The 17068-nt window shown below is 36.1% G+C and overlaps 1 protein-coding gene and 1 long non-coding RNA gene across 11 annotated transcripts in view; one reads left to right on the top strand and one right to left on the bottom strand.

Moving 5' to 3' along the window:
* LOC141449304 (uncharacterized) overlaps positions 1-17068 on the bottom strand; it is a 455386-nt gene that overhangs the window by 275415 nt on the left and 162903 nt on the right. For all 3 annotated transcript variants that reach the window (XM_074118586.1, XM_074118587.1, XM_074118588.1), the window contains one exon: positions 15904-16049. In XM_074118586.1, coding sequence (XP_073974687.1) covers positions 15904-16048 — 145 coding nt within the window. In that variant the 5' untranslated portion in view covers position 16049. The remainder of the gene's footprint in view (positions 1-15903; positions 16050-17068) is intronic.
* Positions 1-17068, top strand: part of LOC141449305 (uncharacterized) — an 84103-nt gene that overhangs the window by 2610 nt on the left and 64425 nt on the right. The gene's annotated exons all lie outside the window — the stretch shown is intronic.

Here is a 17068-nt window from a genome sequence, read left to right as displayed (position 1 = left end):
AATCAATTTTAAAAAAGCGCCCAGAACTGGCAATAGAAAGGGTGTTGTTTTCCACCAAGACAACGCAAGGCTCCACACCTCGTTGGTCACTCGCGATAAATTATTAAGCTTTGGATGGGACCTTTTGCCCCATCCTCCGTATTCACCAGACCTACCATTTATTCCGGTCTCTGCAGAACTCCATGGATGGAAAGCAATTCCAAAACGAACAGGACATCAAAAACCACTTGGATCAGTTTTTTGACAATAAACCCCAGACGTTCTTTGAACGTGGGCATTATGCAATTGGTCGAAAGATGGGAACAAGTTATTGTAAATAATGGTGAATATATTGTAGATTAAAATAAATTTTATGTCTATTATATGTACCCAGAGTTTTATTTCACCCTCAAAAACCGGACGGACTTATTTGCCAACCCTATAGATCATCCGAAATCGGTTCCTCGACATGTTACTGTGGTTCTGAAAACATTTGAAAACAGGAAATAAGCTCGAGGATAGTCCTCACAGCGTTATCTAAATAAATCATTGAGAGAAACATCTCTAAAAGTACACGACAAAAATTTTCTACCAAACTAATAATAATATTATTGATAAAATAAATACTGCCCAATTTCATTCAATATTGTTTTAGGTTAATAAAAATGTTATGCGTTAACCTGTTAAGTATAATACATACGCTAATGTATACAAATCAGTTACGCCGGCGGCGGAAAGGAAATAGCTGCTAGGGTAACTCGGTCAGGATAAACATTACAAAGAGTTTACCAGGAGAAGGAAAAAAGAGAATGAGAGAGGATCGCATATGTGGTGGGTGATGGACCCAGCCAATATAGAGGAGTCTGGAAATTGGCCAGCTGTTCGGCGGCGACCAGCAAGTGAACATCACAGAGGGAAGAGAAATCCAATTCGATCTGCTTCCGTGTGTGTGTGTGGTGTGCCCAGGACGGGAGCGATTAACCGGCGGGGAGCGAGGCGACTCAACAAAATGCGAGAAATAAACATCTACCTTTACACATTACTAAACCGCCTTTAGGAGCTGCACGCACCCCTACTTCGCGAGCTGAATCAGGCTGTCAACGTCTAGTCGGAGCTATAATTAATCAACTAGCTCCTTTGTTACTAATCTTCGTTGTCTACACATGCAAACGCCGGCCCACAATATCTAATATTTCATCCAATTAACATCGCCTCTAAATAGTATTCTATTTTGGTCAATACTTTGATGCAGACAAATCCAAGTTTTTAACAACTTTTATCAGATTATAAATACCTCTCAATAACGGGCACTGACGGGGAAAGCAGAGTGGCCGCTGTTTGGAGGTGGCCGTTATTAGGAGTGTAGGCCAGTTTCATAATGAAAAAATATGGGTTTTTTCCAAACATCTACTTAAAAATTGTTTATTATTAATAGATTTTTTTTTTTTTTTTTTTTTTTTTTTTTTTTTTTTTTTTTTTTGCGCATCAACAGCTGAGGTCATTAGCGCCCGGAGCTTTTTCCAGTGCACTGCCGGCCTCCGGACAGTGTTCTCTCGTTACAGACAACACTGTCCATCACCGGACAGTGAGCTGTAAGAAGCTCCTAGGAAGAGAAAATCTAAGGGTCAGCTGCTGGATTCGAACCCGGGACCTCCGCGTGGGAGTCCAGTATGCTAACCTCATAGCTAATCCCTTCCCTAGTTAATAGATTTAAAAACGTACATAATTGCAAAATAATTTAGCTATATGATATGCATTAAATTTTTCTTAATTATCCAAAAAATTTATCAAAAAACTACATATTATTGACTTTATTTAATAATTTTTATAACAATTTCATATGAATCATCACATTTATTCATTACAATAATGATTTATGGTAAAATTATCATCATACTATCATCTATTCTTAAAAAAATAGAACAAACCTTTCGGCAAGTTGACGATGGCTCGATTTAGTTTTTGCAAAATCTTCCAACATATTTATTTTATCTTCTAGAGTTAACCGCTATCGTTTGGGAGACATATCGGAAAAAATAATATTGTTCGTCCTAAAATAATATTGAAAGATGATTTAAAATGGTACAAAGGAAGGGGCTTATCCAGGATGTTCATTTTAAGACGGCTCAAATGCATTTCATGCTTAAACGGTTGATCTGAGCAAAAAATGGAAAAGGAACAATTTGTTGCCTGTCACCTCTAGTTTCAGAATATGTGACTTGATTTTAGATTCCTGCGCTCATACGCGGCTGCCGCGCAACCAAAAGTGAGGGTTCGCAGTTGACCCCCATTTTCATATACACCGTTTTAAAGAGTATACAAAGTTATGGAAGAAACCGGAAACCGCAATTCGATATCTTCAAAATTAAAGGTGCTAGGCCATTTCAAAATCTGGTATTTATTAATCATATTTCAATTTTTTAACTTGTTATCAAAGAGAAAGAAGAGCACGCGATAGGTCATTTTTATGTATTTTTTCATCCCCTTTCTACTAAAAATATTGCCAAGGCTTTAAAGCTAGTATTTTTCTTAATATCGGGAAATAAGTCGTTTTCGGAGTGATTTTTCTAAGAAAAATCAAATGTTAAGAGCTTTAAATGTTCTCAAGCATACACAAAATGGCTAAAAATTAATTTTACATCTGTTACAAACAAGAAGGTTTTTATAATTTTTTGGTAATTTTGGGAGAGTTGCGTTTAATTACCAAAAATATTGGAAACCTCCGGCCACATATTTAAGTGATCAATACGAGTATCTTTCATGCAAAGGATCAAACTTCCTCTTAAAATTAACACCCTGTATAGAAAACTTTAGGGAAAAAAACAGTAAAAATCAAAAACTTGAGAGGGGATAATTATTTTGATCACCGCGTCAAAGGAACTTTTAATAATAAGGTGGTCGTTGGTGGGAGGTGAAACATATAATATCCGTTCCCCAAAATCAATATCCGCGGCGGTCGCTATGTAGAGTGACCGTTAATCGGAGGTTCTTTTATATAGAAAGTGTATAGGGGTAAAACGGGGAAATTCCGGAAAACTGTCCGTAAATGGAGGTGGCCGCTAGTGAGAGTGTCCTTTATGGGAGGCTCGACTGTACTAGAAGCATGAAGAAACTTAGGAAATTAAATCTAAACCCAAAATCAGACGTGAACACTTGCGCTGCTTATCATACGAACACTGTTACGCAAAATTTAAAAAAACTGACATGTTTTTTATGCTATCCTTTATAATAGTTGGGATAAATAAAGAAAAAATTGAGAGAATTCAGCAAATTATTTAAAAAATAATTTACATTATACTTAATTCACCTTTCATTTCGCTGCCCTAGATTAGTTCACAATCCCTAAAGAGTTACAAGCATACATACGAGCTGATATACACACGAGTCTGTTCGTGCGCCGGCTGTCTTACACGGGGATCAAGTAAATGAAACTTTGGATGACCGTCTAAATGGAAATTTCTTCGTAAGGGCCGAGCATTTTCATGTTTTTAATTCATTTTTTGTTCCATAATGAACAAAAAAAAAGAAAAAAGAAATACAATGAGTAGATCTGGCCGAATGGCCCTTTCGGACACCAACTCGCTCGGCCGGCTTTTCCCTTTCTCTTCTGAACGGCCCTTTTTCTCTTTCTAATTACATTCTGCGCGCAGAAAAAAAATATTTAATACTTTTTGTATGAAGCAAACCACCTAAAACAAACTTATGGACAGTTCATTAGGTCAGATGAGCTGGTTCACAGTTGACGTTGTTCACTAATTGGAATGAGGAAAAAAGCACTTGCTCAATCTATTTGGTACTTCCATAAAAAACCGACATTTTTTTAAAGAATTTTTTGTTTTCAAAATTAAATAAAATAAAGTAAAACAAAACCTACTGTATCTAAGGGTTGTAGCCTAATCTATGAACTAAGCTTTTATAAGGCATGCAGAAAGGAAATTTGAGGCAGGAGTTTCAAGGATTTACCAATTTTTTTTCTCGAAAAGTCCCTATCTGAGGCGAAAATCCATTCTTTTTCTGATGATATTTTTTATTCAGAAATCTGATGTTAAACAATCGCATGACTTTTGCTTACCACAATTTAGTAATAAAAGTTTTGTTCCAACAATTTTAAAATAATAAATAAATAATAATAATAATAAAATATTTATTAATTCAAAAAAATATTACAGCAGTATGAAACATAAAAACAAAATACAAATAATGCATGGAATTTACTCCGTCTGCATGAGTTGCAATAAAATGAAAAATTATAACTAAAAAAATTATAAATGTTTAAATTCAAAAAGATTTTAATAAAAATTCTGTTAGAACTATAAAATAAATTTTATGATTAATATAAATATGATTTGGTATTAATAAAACGGGAACAAAAAATTAAAATTTTGCTAAATTAAATTTTTAAAAAAATTTACCCAAAAAATAGCAAAAAATAAAATAAAATATTCTTCTAAAGCTTAAATTTTTAATACAAATAGTTTTTCTTTTTAAAAAACGAACTGAAATTGACTCGTACCAAATCCTTGGGAGTTAGCTATTTTATTAATATGTGGCACAAAATTTCTGCCATATTTACTAAATTCAATAAGTAACGAGACAAATTATTATTGCTCAAAAACGGTTTATTGAATTAGTACAAAACTTTGGTTACTTTTCAACATAGTCCCCAGCAACACTTATACACTATGCCATTAAAATCGAAGAACACAGTGAGCATAACCTTCACATTCGACCGCACTTGTCGAGCCTTTTTCGGTCTTGGCGATCCAGAATGCCTCCACTGGGACGATTGAGCCTTAGTTTCGACATCATATCCGTAAACCCATGTTTCGTCACCTGTTATAACACGTTTCAGTAGATCCGCATCGTTGTCGACTTCATTGAGTAACTCTTGAGCAACTTCCATTCTCCGCTGTTTTTGTTCGAAATTCAACAATTTTGGAACAAATTTTGCTGCCACACGTTTCATACCCAAAACATCCGAAAAAATTTCATGGCATGAGCCAATTGATATGGCAACATCATCAGCGACTTCTCTGATTGTGATTCGGCGATCGTTCATAACCATTTCTTTCACTTTTTTCACGTTTTCATCGGTTGTTGATGTGCTTGGACGTCCAGGTCGTTCGTCATCTTGGAAACGCTTATACCACTCGTAAATCCTTGTTTTACTCATAGCAGACTCACCATATGCCTTTATTAACATTTCACACACTTTATTACACTTTATTTCATTTTTTACGCAAAATTTAATACAAATTCTTTGATCCATTTTTTTTAACAAACAAAAATCGCCAAGCTCGAAAAACACGTCTAACCTTAACGGCTGCCACTTAAGAAGTAAACAATGAATATTACTGAAAATTTTATCGTACTTCAGGGGCATGTGTACCAACATAATAAAAAAAAAAAAATTTACAATCAGACTCTCCAAACCCGCGAAATTTAAAAATTCCCGTTACTTTTTGAACACACCTCGTACACTTGTCCCATCTTTCTGCTAATTTGTAAATGCCCTTGGCATAAAATTCTTTGGGTTGATCTCGAAGCCACTTTTGCACCTGATTTTTTACCTCTTCATTGGATCGAAAATGTAGACCATCTTTAAGGGGTCCAAACAGATGGAAGTCTGATGGGGCGAGGTCGGGGCTGTAGAGGGGATGTGGAAGGATCTCCCATCCCAGTTTCTGAAGTTTTTCTTTCGGTCAGCTGTGCCGTATGTGGACGGGCGTTGTCATGAAGCAAAATCACGCCTTCAGTCAAGAGCCCACGGCGTTTCGTTCGAATTGCAGGTCTTATCTTGTTTTCCAGCATGCCACTGTAGTACTGGCTGTTGATTGTTCTTTGGCCTTCAATAAATTGGCTCCTGAAAATCCCAGAATACTGTAAGCATGACTTTACCGGCAGATGACTGGGTCCTGAATTTTTTCCGAATGGGAGAAGTCGTATGCTTCCACTCAAGGCTCTGTCGTTTTGACTCTGGCTCATAGTGGTGGATCCATGTTTCATCACACGTTACAATTCTTTTGAAAAAAACCTTCTCCTTCAGTCGAATATCGATTTTTCAACTTTTGACTGATTTGAAGCCGGGTTTCTTTGTGAGCGTCCGTGAGTTGTCTGGGCACCCATCTCGCACAGGTTTTCTTGTACTGCAGCTTGTTGTGAATAATGTTATGGACAGTTCCAACACTCGCGTTTACTTTTTCACTTATCAGTTCAACGGTGATACGCCTATTGTCCCGAATTAACGCGTCAATCCGAGATTCGAGAGAGGAAGTCCCAACTTCGATCGGTCGTCCACTGCGTTGCTCGTCAGAAACTTTTGTACGGCCACTTTGAAACTGTTCTACCCATTTGTAAACGTTCGAACGATTCAAACAATTGTCTCCGTACACTTTTAACATTCTTTTGTGGATTTTACTACCTTTCTCACCTTCCGCGACTAAAAATCTGATCACGGCACGTTGTTCTTCCACGGTGCAATTCTCGAGCGGACTCGCCATCGTTAACTGAGTAAATTTGAGGTTATGTTTGCAAAATATAATTCAACAGCTGATCAGATGTCATCGCAAGGTTGCCAACTTTATCTCCTGAAAGTTTCATACGGATCAATTTAGCTGTTTTTGAGCAGTAGTAATTTGTCTCGTTACTTATTGAATGACCCTTATTGGATGATATCATTGAGATGATCAAATATCAGTATGCACCTCATTGCGACTCAACTTTTTGCGACCTTCAAATATCAGTTAATTCATTTACAAAGGCATTTCAGATTAAACGAAATATATTGAAACTTGTTGAACTCTCAACCATTTGTAACAGTACTCCTTTAAAAAAAACATCACAAACTCATTTATTGATGCGAAGCTCATCTTAAAGGCCAGATGTGAAGCGCTCAATTTAAAATATTAACATTTTAATAATGAAGAGCGTTAGCTTTGCTGTATGTGTAATTTGCGTGAAATTGAGAATATAATGAATGCACTTCATCGCAGTCTGCCCTATTTTGGCTTCCTATAGACTAGCAGTATTTTAATAGAGAAGTACTCACAGAGGTAGAACTTTGTGAATACCTAAATGGTAAAAATTTGAATAAATTGTGCTCATTTTTAAGAGGTGCATCCAGGTATAGAAGTTGGCTGTTACAACTGTGGGATTATTAACTCTTCTTTTGCATTATTGTTTTTAAAAAAGACATTACATTAATTTTAAAATATAAAATCATAAAATCCACTAGTAGCACTTCTTCTCGTCCGATTTTTTTCAAATTTGGATTTTGACTTTGATATTTACCTCTTATTAATACAACATAGGTAATGATGTCTTTTATAACGCTTAAACGACACTTCAGAGGGAATCTTAATCCTCCTCTCTCTCAGAACTGCTTATGAAGCATTTTCCTGGGTAAATGGTCGCAATTGCACCAAGGAACTCCAAAGTTAGGAATGGGAATTAATAAAAGCAACAGGTCGCCAAACAAGGGAACAACTAATTCAAAGAATTAACATATCCTAAGGCGCTGAGGCAAACCGTAGCCAGATACAGAGCTGGGTATCGGCCACCCAATGCAAAAATCCGACTTTAATTGCACAAGTTCCATGATCTATGTAGTAAACAATGCCGGACGCCCTTGGTGTTCATCTTAGGCTTGTGTGTAGAGCTGCCGCAGCGACCCAATCCTTGGAATGAAGGCTAGCTAGCCAGAACGTGATAGAACTTGCTAAAATTTGGGATTTTAACGATGGGTCATTTCTTCATTATTTTATAGTTTTTTCTTATTTCTTACTGCCACTAAATCCTTCTGAAGAATGTGACCAAAGAAAGAGATGAAGAGAGATTCTAAGCTGACTTCGCTGCTCTAATAGATAGGAAAGATTTCCTACAACAATTTGGAAGAATGCATGCGAATCAAACCCTCAGACCGCCTAAAACGGTAGTGCATCCAAAGACGCAATTTCTTGGTTTTAGAGTTTAGTTTAGTGGTTATAAGAATGTACTCGAATGATCCCTAGTTCGAGTAGCACTGGGTACAATGCTTGGAGATAACGATATCTCACTAAACTCCTTGCTAACAAATCAAGATTAACAGAAGAGGCGTAACTGCCTTCTAATTCAATCGATGTTGTTTCGACCTCACTGCTTACAGACGACAATTGACTTGTTGAGCTAGCTGGTCTAGCTCTACCACTGTCTGTTAAGTAATTTTGCCTATACCTCAAAAAACACAAAAACGAACCAATTCGGAAGCTCAAAGCACCAACGCAGATAGTTCCATGGCATTCAAAATGCATCAACATTGACGACTCTAATAGAAGTTAACTCTGAACACAAATTTGCATACACTTGTTTTTCTTTCAATATCTTCGCTGACGGTGGTCCCGATCCCTTTTTAATGCAAAATTCTTTCGATGCATGAGTTCTTAGACATGGGAGAATCTCTCCTAAAAATGACGATAATGGAATATATTGAGGGGGAGAAGAAATGTTGGCAAAGATAGAATTAAATATGGTGATCCCCCCCACTCCGTCATCTATTGCTAAGACGTTTATTTTGATTCAATAAATGCAGCAGCAATCGTGAGACACATTACGTAAGTGTTTTAGTGATTAAAGCGAAAGGTGCATCAATGAAGTGAATAAAAGTTTTTAAAAATGTCGTAGTAAAGGAAGTGATCCTGCGACAGTATTGTTAGTGGAAAGAAAGACATGGTTGGTACACCTGTGACAGGGGGAAAAGATGAACATCTCTTCTCTTGCCAACCCTCTATCCGCAGATATACGTCAGCACTCAGCCAGAGTGGGGCGCAGTAGTCCTGACACCTCACTTTCTGACCATCTTTAATCTCTTCATCACTTCAGCTGACGGTGTTCACACTCTGTTACTTCCGCATCCATGTGTCTCGTCTAATCTTCTTCCACACCATGCTCAGTTTGACTCTCTCACTATTCGATTCAGAATTGTTACGTCCCTTTCTTTTAGAAACATCACTGGGCTTTCAATAGACGGAAGCTTTAAAAGTTTTATTCCATTTGTTTTAAGCATCTGCGAAGGTACCATTTGTTCACACTTTTTATGGGCAGTATCAAGCCAAATTAACGAAATTGAGTTTCCCCCGAATAATACCCGTAAAGAGAGTCCCATAAAGAGGTTATCAGAAAATGGGAAGTGCATGTTTGTGGGTCTATGAACAAAGTAACTCTAAAACTAAAATTCGCTGGGAGCCGAACCTGTTTATTTCGATTGAGTCCCACCTACGGATCTGAAGACAATTTAGCGACCAAAATCATCCTACAGGGAGTACAAGGGTGGTGCTTTCCGAGTAATAGGCCTATGGGCACGTGAAGATCTGGTCCACTGTACATCTGTTACTCCGATCAGCTCTGCTATTCTTTCATTCATATCTTCTAGGCTTGTTTCATTCCTGAACCATTTCTCTTCCTTCAAGAAGTACCCACGATATATCTTCCCATTGTTGTTTTAAGCATTTTATGGTAAGGATTTTGGCCTAGGGGCCAAGTACATTGCACAGAACATCATTTTGTCCCATATTTTCTTTCAGCTTCTATAGCAGTCTGAGAATTAAGAAATTGCTTATTTTGTGACATATTCCTTCCAATTCAAGGCATATTTTCAAACCATTTCTATAAACTGGCCTAACATCAAGATAAGTTACGATCAAGATAGAATAGTTACATGAATTTTGTCCATAACTAAGTTATCTGCAGTACTGCAGTACAGTGTACTGAGATGAGATGACATCTTCTCGCAAACTCTTAGCAACCTACATCACCGGCAATTCTAACACCTTTGACCCACTGCTACTGAATCAGTCAGCTAGACTGGTCAGGAAATCTACCCAAGTTGCCATTAAATTATCATCAACTTCAATTATTTTATACCATTTACTTAATTTTATTGTTAACCACTTAAGCGCGTTTGACGTGTATACACGTTGTGAAAAAATATAAAATTGCCATTAACTATAAAAACTCGAAATTTTAATAAAATACAGTAAGAATATTATTTGGTGGGATGTTTCCTTTATCTTACCAATAGAACTGCCAAGTATTTTATACGGAGTGGGTGGAGGGAGTCAGCCAAATGATAAGTGGTTGGTACATGTTTGGTCTCTGCATTAGAGATTGGGAATTACGCACACAAATAGAAGCTCTCAACCCTTGTGCAATGCCGTTTTTACCTTAGATAGAGGTTCAGACCTCAGTACGAGCATGATTTCATTTTGCACAGAATTCAAAGCTCTTTTCTTCCTTGTAAAAGCTCTTGCGCCTATAGTTAACTAGAGCAATGCATACGTAAAGCGGTGCAAGATTTTGAAATGCACAGAATGCTCTGTAAACTCAAGCCCCAGAGATTGCAGAAAAAGTGCTTGCAGTGACTATTATGACCTTGTAAACTTTTGGTTGTTCTGCCCTACATTCGACGTGAATACACGTCATTGTGGGTTTTTTAAAAAAAATAAATTCCACGCTTAACTGGTTAAAATAGTTTTTCAGATAGTGACCTTATTGTAGTAGAGCTCATTTATTGTGATTGATTTTTCTCGGCACTGATTACTAAAGTAACTTATTCGCCTACGTATTACTGCAATTATTCCGTGTCGTATGCTGACATGCATATCTGGCGACAAGCCCGCCACTAAGTAAACCAAACGGAAATGCTGACTTTATTTCAGTGCCTAGTTATCTTTATATACATATATAACTAACGCTTTCATTTATGTTTGTATTTATAGGAGTGATAAATGATAATTTTGCAAGCGACCCAGAAATGTATCTTCTCTCTTGTCCCAGTCATAATTTATTTTAGAAAATAATTTTTCTAATTTAGACATTTCTAGAGGTTACATAACAAAAATGTTTTAAAACTCCAAATTTTGTTAACATATTTAATCCTTACTGACATCTTTCCTGATTGTAAAACTGACCACCACATTGAAATTATATTTGAGAGGTTGCCTTCCTCTATTTGTTCTCAGAATCCTTTTAAAAAATGTACTAGATCTGCATGTGTGCAATATAATACGTAATTTACATATAAATCTTTGCTTCCATTCATTTTTGAGAAAATCACGAAAAAAAGTGAAAAATATTTTCAGTGAAATGATAACTACTTAAAGGTAAGTACCATTGGAGTCCTTAGAGGGACGTTTCCGCTTCCTGCACTTTTGAGGTTTTATCTAAACTCACATTACAATTTCCCCGAAACCACTCTTTTCCGACTCCTAAATTAAATTTGACTTCACTATAAAAATAAATATCAAATTTTGTAGATCAGTTTGTAAAACCATTTTTTAAGACTCACATGGCCTTCAAAGGACATTTCTTGTGAGAACATGAAATTTGACTAGATCGCAATACTTCCGTAGCCTTACTGTAGTAAAGTTATCTTTACTTCTCTGTACTGATTCCTTAGGGTACGTTCACAACGGAGCTGTGAGCATAGATGATAGCGGAGATGATAGCAGTGATGCATCAGCGCTTATAGAATAACCTAGTACATTCTTATGTGAGCGTGCACAACGAAGCTTCGACTAGTGACTCATACGCGCTGCTATAAACGAGCATAGATGATAGAATTGAATTTTTCATTTTTCTGCTAGCTGAACTCCAGTATCGGAGCTTCAAAATTATTTAGTGCTGTCTTTACTCATTATTTTTGGTTATTATTTTATTATTTACTTTTAAACAATATTTTGTTTTTTAAATCGTGCTTACATTTATTTTCATGTGTATTTATTTGTTGTTTTTTTTCAATAAAATCATTACTTACCTAAGAGTAATCACTAGTTTTTCTTCTATGGTTATAGGATTTCCATGACAATTTTTCCAAAGTTTTCTTAATTTTGACCTTATTTTTTCTAAAATATAGTCGAATGTGGGTGGACCCATCCTCACATATTCGATCCGGATAATTTCTAAGTTCCTTATATAAATAGTGAAATTCGCCCAAAGTACTTCGTTTTTTATTTATGGGATGTACATGATATTTTCTAAAGCATTTTTTCTTTAAAATATACCTTTTTGTTGCTGCTGAACATAAAAACTCTTCTTCACTACTCGGACATGTTGCATGTATCACAGCTCCGGTGTGCACACTAATCAGCGATTATATTTTACTCTATCAGTTATCATCTCTGCTATCATCTATACTCACAGCTCCGTTGTAAACGTACCCTTAGCTGTGTATTTACTTTATGGAGAAGTAACGGAACAAGACTCAGATTCCATTGTAGGAGTTCGAAATTTGTGTATCGGGTGATTTCTATCAAATCAGTAGATATTCATGACAGCATTGTTGATGAATTAAATATTTATCTTATATTAGGACACTAGAATAGTTCCTTTAAAGTGGCGCTGTCCTGTTAAAAGAAACGGTAGGATACAAACTAAAAGGATTAAAATTTAATTGGTTGTTGGCTAACTCCCATCCAATCTCTTAAGCCAAGTTGGCACTTGTGACTTGCCGCCTTATTCAGTCCATTCCACTCTCAATTAAGCTGTTCCGTTTTGGTTTGTTTTGTTTTATTTTAATCCAAACAATAAAATAACTATCTTCCTTTGTATCAATAACTTTTAGGGCTCGTTTAAATTAAATTGCAATGAATGAATGAATGTAATGAATTGTAATATGATCATAACGATAGTAATAATACTACGCAAGCGCAAAATTAGTGCAGAGGTTAATTCAATGGATCACTCGCTGATTCTTGGTTTCAACTCCAGCAGCCTACCCTTGGATTTCTCTTCCTCGGAGCCACTCTTATAGTTCACTATTTGGTGATGAGTAATGTTTCCCGCAAAGAGAGGTCACTGTCCGGAAGCCGACAGTTTTCTGAAAAAAATCTCTTGAAGTCAATGGCTTCAGAATTTGAAGCGCAATGAATTTAATATTTTTTGTGAAGTGGTGATAGGGGGGCACCTTTGAACAGTTTTAATTTCTCGCCAAATATTTAAAACATTTATGATTGGTAATTTTCTCCATATTTTGTGGTAGACCTGCTGTATAATTGACAGAGTTTCCCTTTTCGTTTTCATTGTTTGGTAAAGTCAGAATTGAGGAATGTTATATTTTGTATGGGGGAAGTAAAATTTTTGTTGCGGAAGTTTATTGTGAAGATTGTAGTGGACAAGGTGTAAGTATTGTTAGCCCATATTACCATTTGGAATTCGTATTTTTAAACCTATTATTTACAAAAGTCTATTTGCTTGCAAAAAGTGTTGGATATTATATTTTCTTTTACGGAAGGAGTGGAGGACGCATGTGCCCTACCTACCAGCAAGTTTGTGACTTTTTTTTTTTGTATAATCGCAGAGAAGGGGAAAGTGGTCCGAAGCTACATTAAGGAGCGCAACAAACCGAATATTTTGTTCAAACTTCCTAAACCCATCACTTCGGGTACAACACCCTGAACTAGATTTCAGTGGTTCAAAAGAGAAAGTAATGTAGTAGTGAGAGAAATAACTGATAGAAGGTAGATTCAGAGTAAAGTAGTATCATTTCTTTCCATTTTATATTGTGTTCAAAGCTACCCCCACCAGTGGGGCAGATATTAACATTTGACTAAATGTTTAATTAAATTAAAAAAATATAGATATGTATGTAAAGTACCAACAACAGTTATAGATTGATATAGATCTGTTAAGAAGACTTGAAAGTAGTAGAAAACAAAATAAAAAGGTTCAGTAATACGATTCTGTGCACTCTGTAACAGAAAATGTAAATTCTGTTCAAATGTGCCTCCCTCACCCCTACTATAAATAATTTGACCACTAGAAATGAAGTAGAACGCAGAAATAATTTTATGAATGTCGAAAATTTCCTTAGCTGCCCATGTAGAGTAAGTTGAAAAAGCAACAGGTATGCACCCGGACCACTGACATCCGGAGATCAAGTTAATGAGACTTGGGTGACCGTCCAAATTAAAATTGCAAGTTTACAAATACACGAACGGAAGTATAACTTTAATAAATGCTGTTTTTGTTTTTAATTAGAGTTTTCAATTAAAGAATCGACGTTTTTCTTTATACTTGCTTACTTGAACACCTAGCCCTACAACTTGCATTGCTACTGTTATTTAACTTAAGGAAATTATTAAGGCCAGTTCTGGGGAACGAACTGGACAGTCTTTCCCCTAAAGCACTATTTTATTACAATGCGTACATGTGATAAAAGTACAAACATGATTATTCTTAAGGAATCCATAATACAGCTATGGCAGTCAAGTTTTTTTTGGATCAATGTGATCCTCTTTAAAAGAAACTGCAGTTAAGTTCAGGCACTGCGCTTCTTGCACTTAAACAGGGCCCGCGTACCTGGAATTCCCTACTGACAAATGAACGGCGGTACTTTCCTTGAAAGAAACCAAAGTATTTTTCATAAACTGTTTGCTTCTCCTTGTAGACTTTCTCGGCTTGTTCCAGATCATTGCTTTCAAACCTCTGATTACTATCTCGAGTCAATCGAAGCAGTAGCGCTATTTTTTTTTTTTAAAGAAGCAGAAACTTTACTCTACCATCAACTCTGTTTCTTCTTGTGGTGTCTTCGATGTAGTTAGACGTATATTTACAAGGCTTTTGCCAAACTTTGTGCTAAAGCTTCGTTCTCTCTTCAGGCCCAATAATTCCTAGACAATATCCAGCTGCACCCGGATCATATCACACAGCGGAGCATACCTATTAGTTTTGCTTGGGTGCATTTTTCCACTCAGATCCAGATAGTTGTTGAAATCACCAAGGGGCTGAGCTCGTTCAGCGTTTTTTTTTTTTTTTTTTTTTTTTTTTTTGCAAAATCAAAACTTATTTGATTGTATGACATGAACAAGCTTCCGGACAATGGACCAATGCTGACTCCTGTTTAGGCGTTGTATATACTGCTTATCTGACATAATTTTTTTTTTTTTTTCACTTTATTTACGACATTTACGATATTTACACATTTACAACTGCTACAAATGTTGCATCAAGTAAATTTGATGAAACTGGTTAAGTTCTCATGAATGTCATGTATGAGTAACCACCCATTGATGGAACTCTTTCTCAGTGGATTACACTCAGATCAGTAGGTCCCTAGGCCAACTCCGCTTCAAGCGACGAGGAGGATTGTCTGGAAGGTGAGGAGAGGGGAGTTGTTGGACGAGAGGATTAGGATGGAGAGCTAGGAGGCTGTGAAAGTTGCGGTAGCGAGACTTTATTAGGTCGGTGACGAAAGGGATGTGAAGGTCAGTGTGAATGGTAAGGTTAGAAATATAGTATGGAGCATTAGGATTTTCTATAGGATTTTAGACTGTAGTGTCTGCAGGCGTTTGGAGTGAATAGGGTTTGGTTGAGCCCCACACTTCTGCTCCGTACGTCCATATGGGTCTTAACAGTGTCTTGTAAATTGTCAGTTTGTGATTCAAGTGGAGTTTGGATCTGCGGTCAAGTAGTCTAGTAAGTAGCTTGTAGCGTCTGTTCACGTCTTGTCGTTTCAGTCGAGTATGTGGGACTTAAAATGTTAGAAAGAGAATAGAGAGAAAATGTTTTATCATGTAATGTATGAAAATGCAGAAAATAACAAATAATGAAAATAATAAGCATAAGTTTAATTCCATTGTTTTGTTCGTTAGTTGCAATTTACAAAGAAACAACTTGCTTAAATAAGGCACACTGAATAATATTATTTTATCTAATTTAGTTTTATTTGTTATAAGGTTTATTTAATTAATTTTATAATAATTTTCTCTATTTATTTTGACTTAGTTAATTAATGGCGGCTTTAAAAAGTAAATTTGAATAAAAGATGCACGATCCATTTTTTACTTTAATTTGTTACATTAGAATTCTTTATCTTTGGATAAGATGGGAAATGTTAGTAATATTCACATTCCATAATATCAAACTAATCCATAAGGCGTAAGGCAGACTTACCGGCTAAACGACCGTACCTCTGGAACATTTTCTCAACGTCTGTCTTGCTACATTGAAATGTGTTCAAATTGCCGACGAACACCCGCGAATTAACCGCCTGCGGATCCTGAGAGTTTGTCTGGTTGCCAACTTTGCTCATCTTCATCCTGCAATCACAAATCTTTATTAATTCAATTTTATACTTATCGTATTCTTTTTTTCTCGGACAACCAAAAGGAAATTATATATTAACTAAATCTTAAGTTTTGAAAAATAAATATTTGCCTACTTACAATAAATGATTAGATAAATACAATGGTTCCAACTTGAACAGCTCAATATTAATGACTAATGCTAGTCTCCGAAATACTACTTTTCTTAGTACACGTATGCAATCAATTTGCATTGCAGAGCGAGTGTATCATTCATCATGCCTTTCTCAAATATTCAATATTTCTGGTTAACCAAAATGTCGGCCTAACCACTCTAAAGGTTTTCAACAGGCACCTATTGTGGCCCCTAAAAAATAAGCTGAGTAAGGTTCAACCATATCTTGGAAGTAACTGTCAACTACCGATAAGGTGTCGTGGACGGAGGCGACTAGCAAACATACTTTACTATAAAGTTCTCTTATTAAACATTAAATAAAATCCAAGTCCTAAAAACCGGGAATCGAACCCAATACCACAGTACATATTAGCTTTGCGGGCCTCGCCTCTAACCGCTCGTCTACTGTGGCGCCCACTTGGTGGAACAGTATTATTGATATATTGTTTGAAAAAAGTAGATTGGTATGGAACGAAGCTTTGATTTAACTTCCAGAGCAACCTAACATATCATATGCGATTTAATGACAACTTTGAAACTAGTTCCAGTAGAAGCTATATAGTATTCTTTTTGTTCTGAAGTTGAAGCGATAGTGACCACAATATATGTAGATATGGTACTCATGTTGATCTACAACTACATTTTTCCTGTATTAATCCATTAAAGAGAAATATTTGGAAGGCTTCCCCTTATGTATAGAACTATGTCTTAAAATTTGTAGATAAAATTTTGAGTTTGGAGACGATTCCGCAAAAGGAAGTACAATTTACAGATTTAATTTCTCATTATCTAAGGTTTTTCGAAAAATGCCTCCCACGATTTCCATTCTAACTCATAAATTAAGCATTAATAAATAAAG

Source organism: Rhodnius prolixus, unplaced genomic scaffold (assembly GCF_049639745.1).
Source record: "Rhodnius prolixus isolate KJV_2025 unplaced genomic scaffold, Rpr scaffold_2, whole genome shotgun sequence".
In the NCBI taxonomy this organism is placed as follows: domain Eukaryota; kingdom Metazoa; phylum Arthropoda; class Insecta; order Hemiptera; family Reduviidae; genus Rhodnius; species Rhodnius prolixus.
Note: the sequence above shows the minus strand (reverse complement) of the source record. Positions and strands in the feature narration are given on the sequence as shown.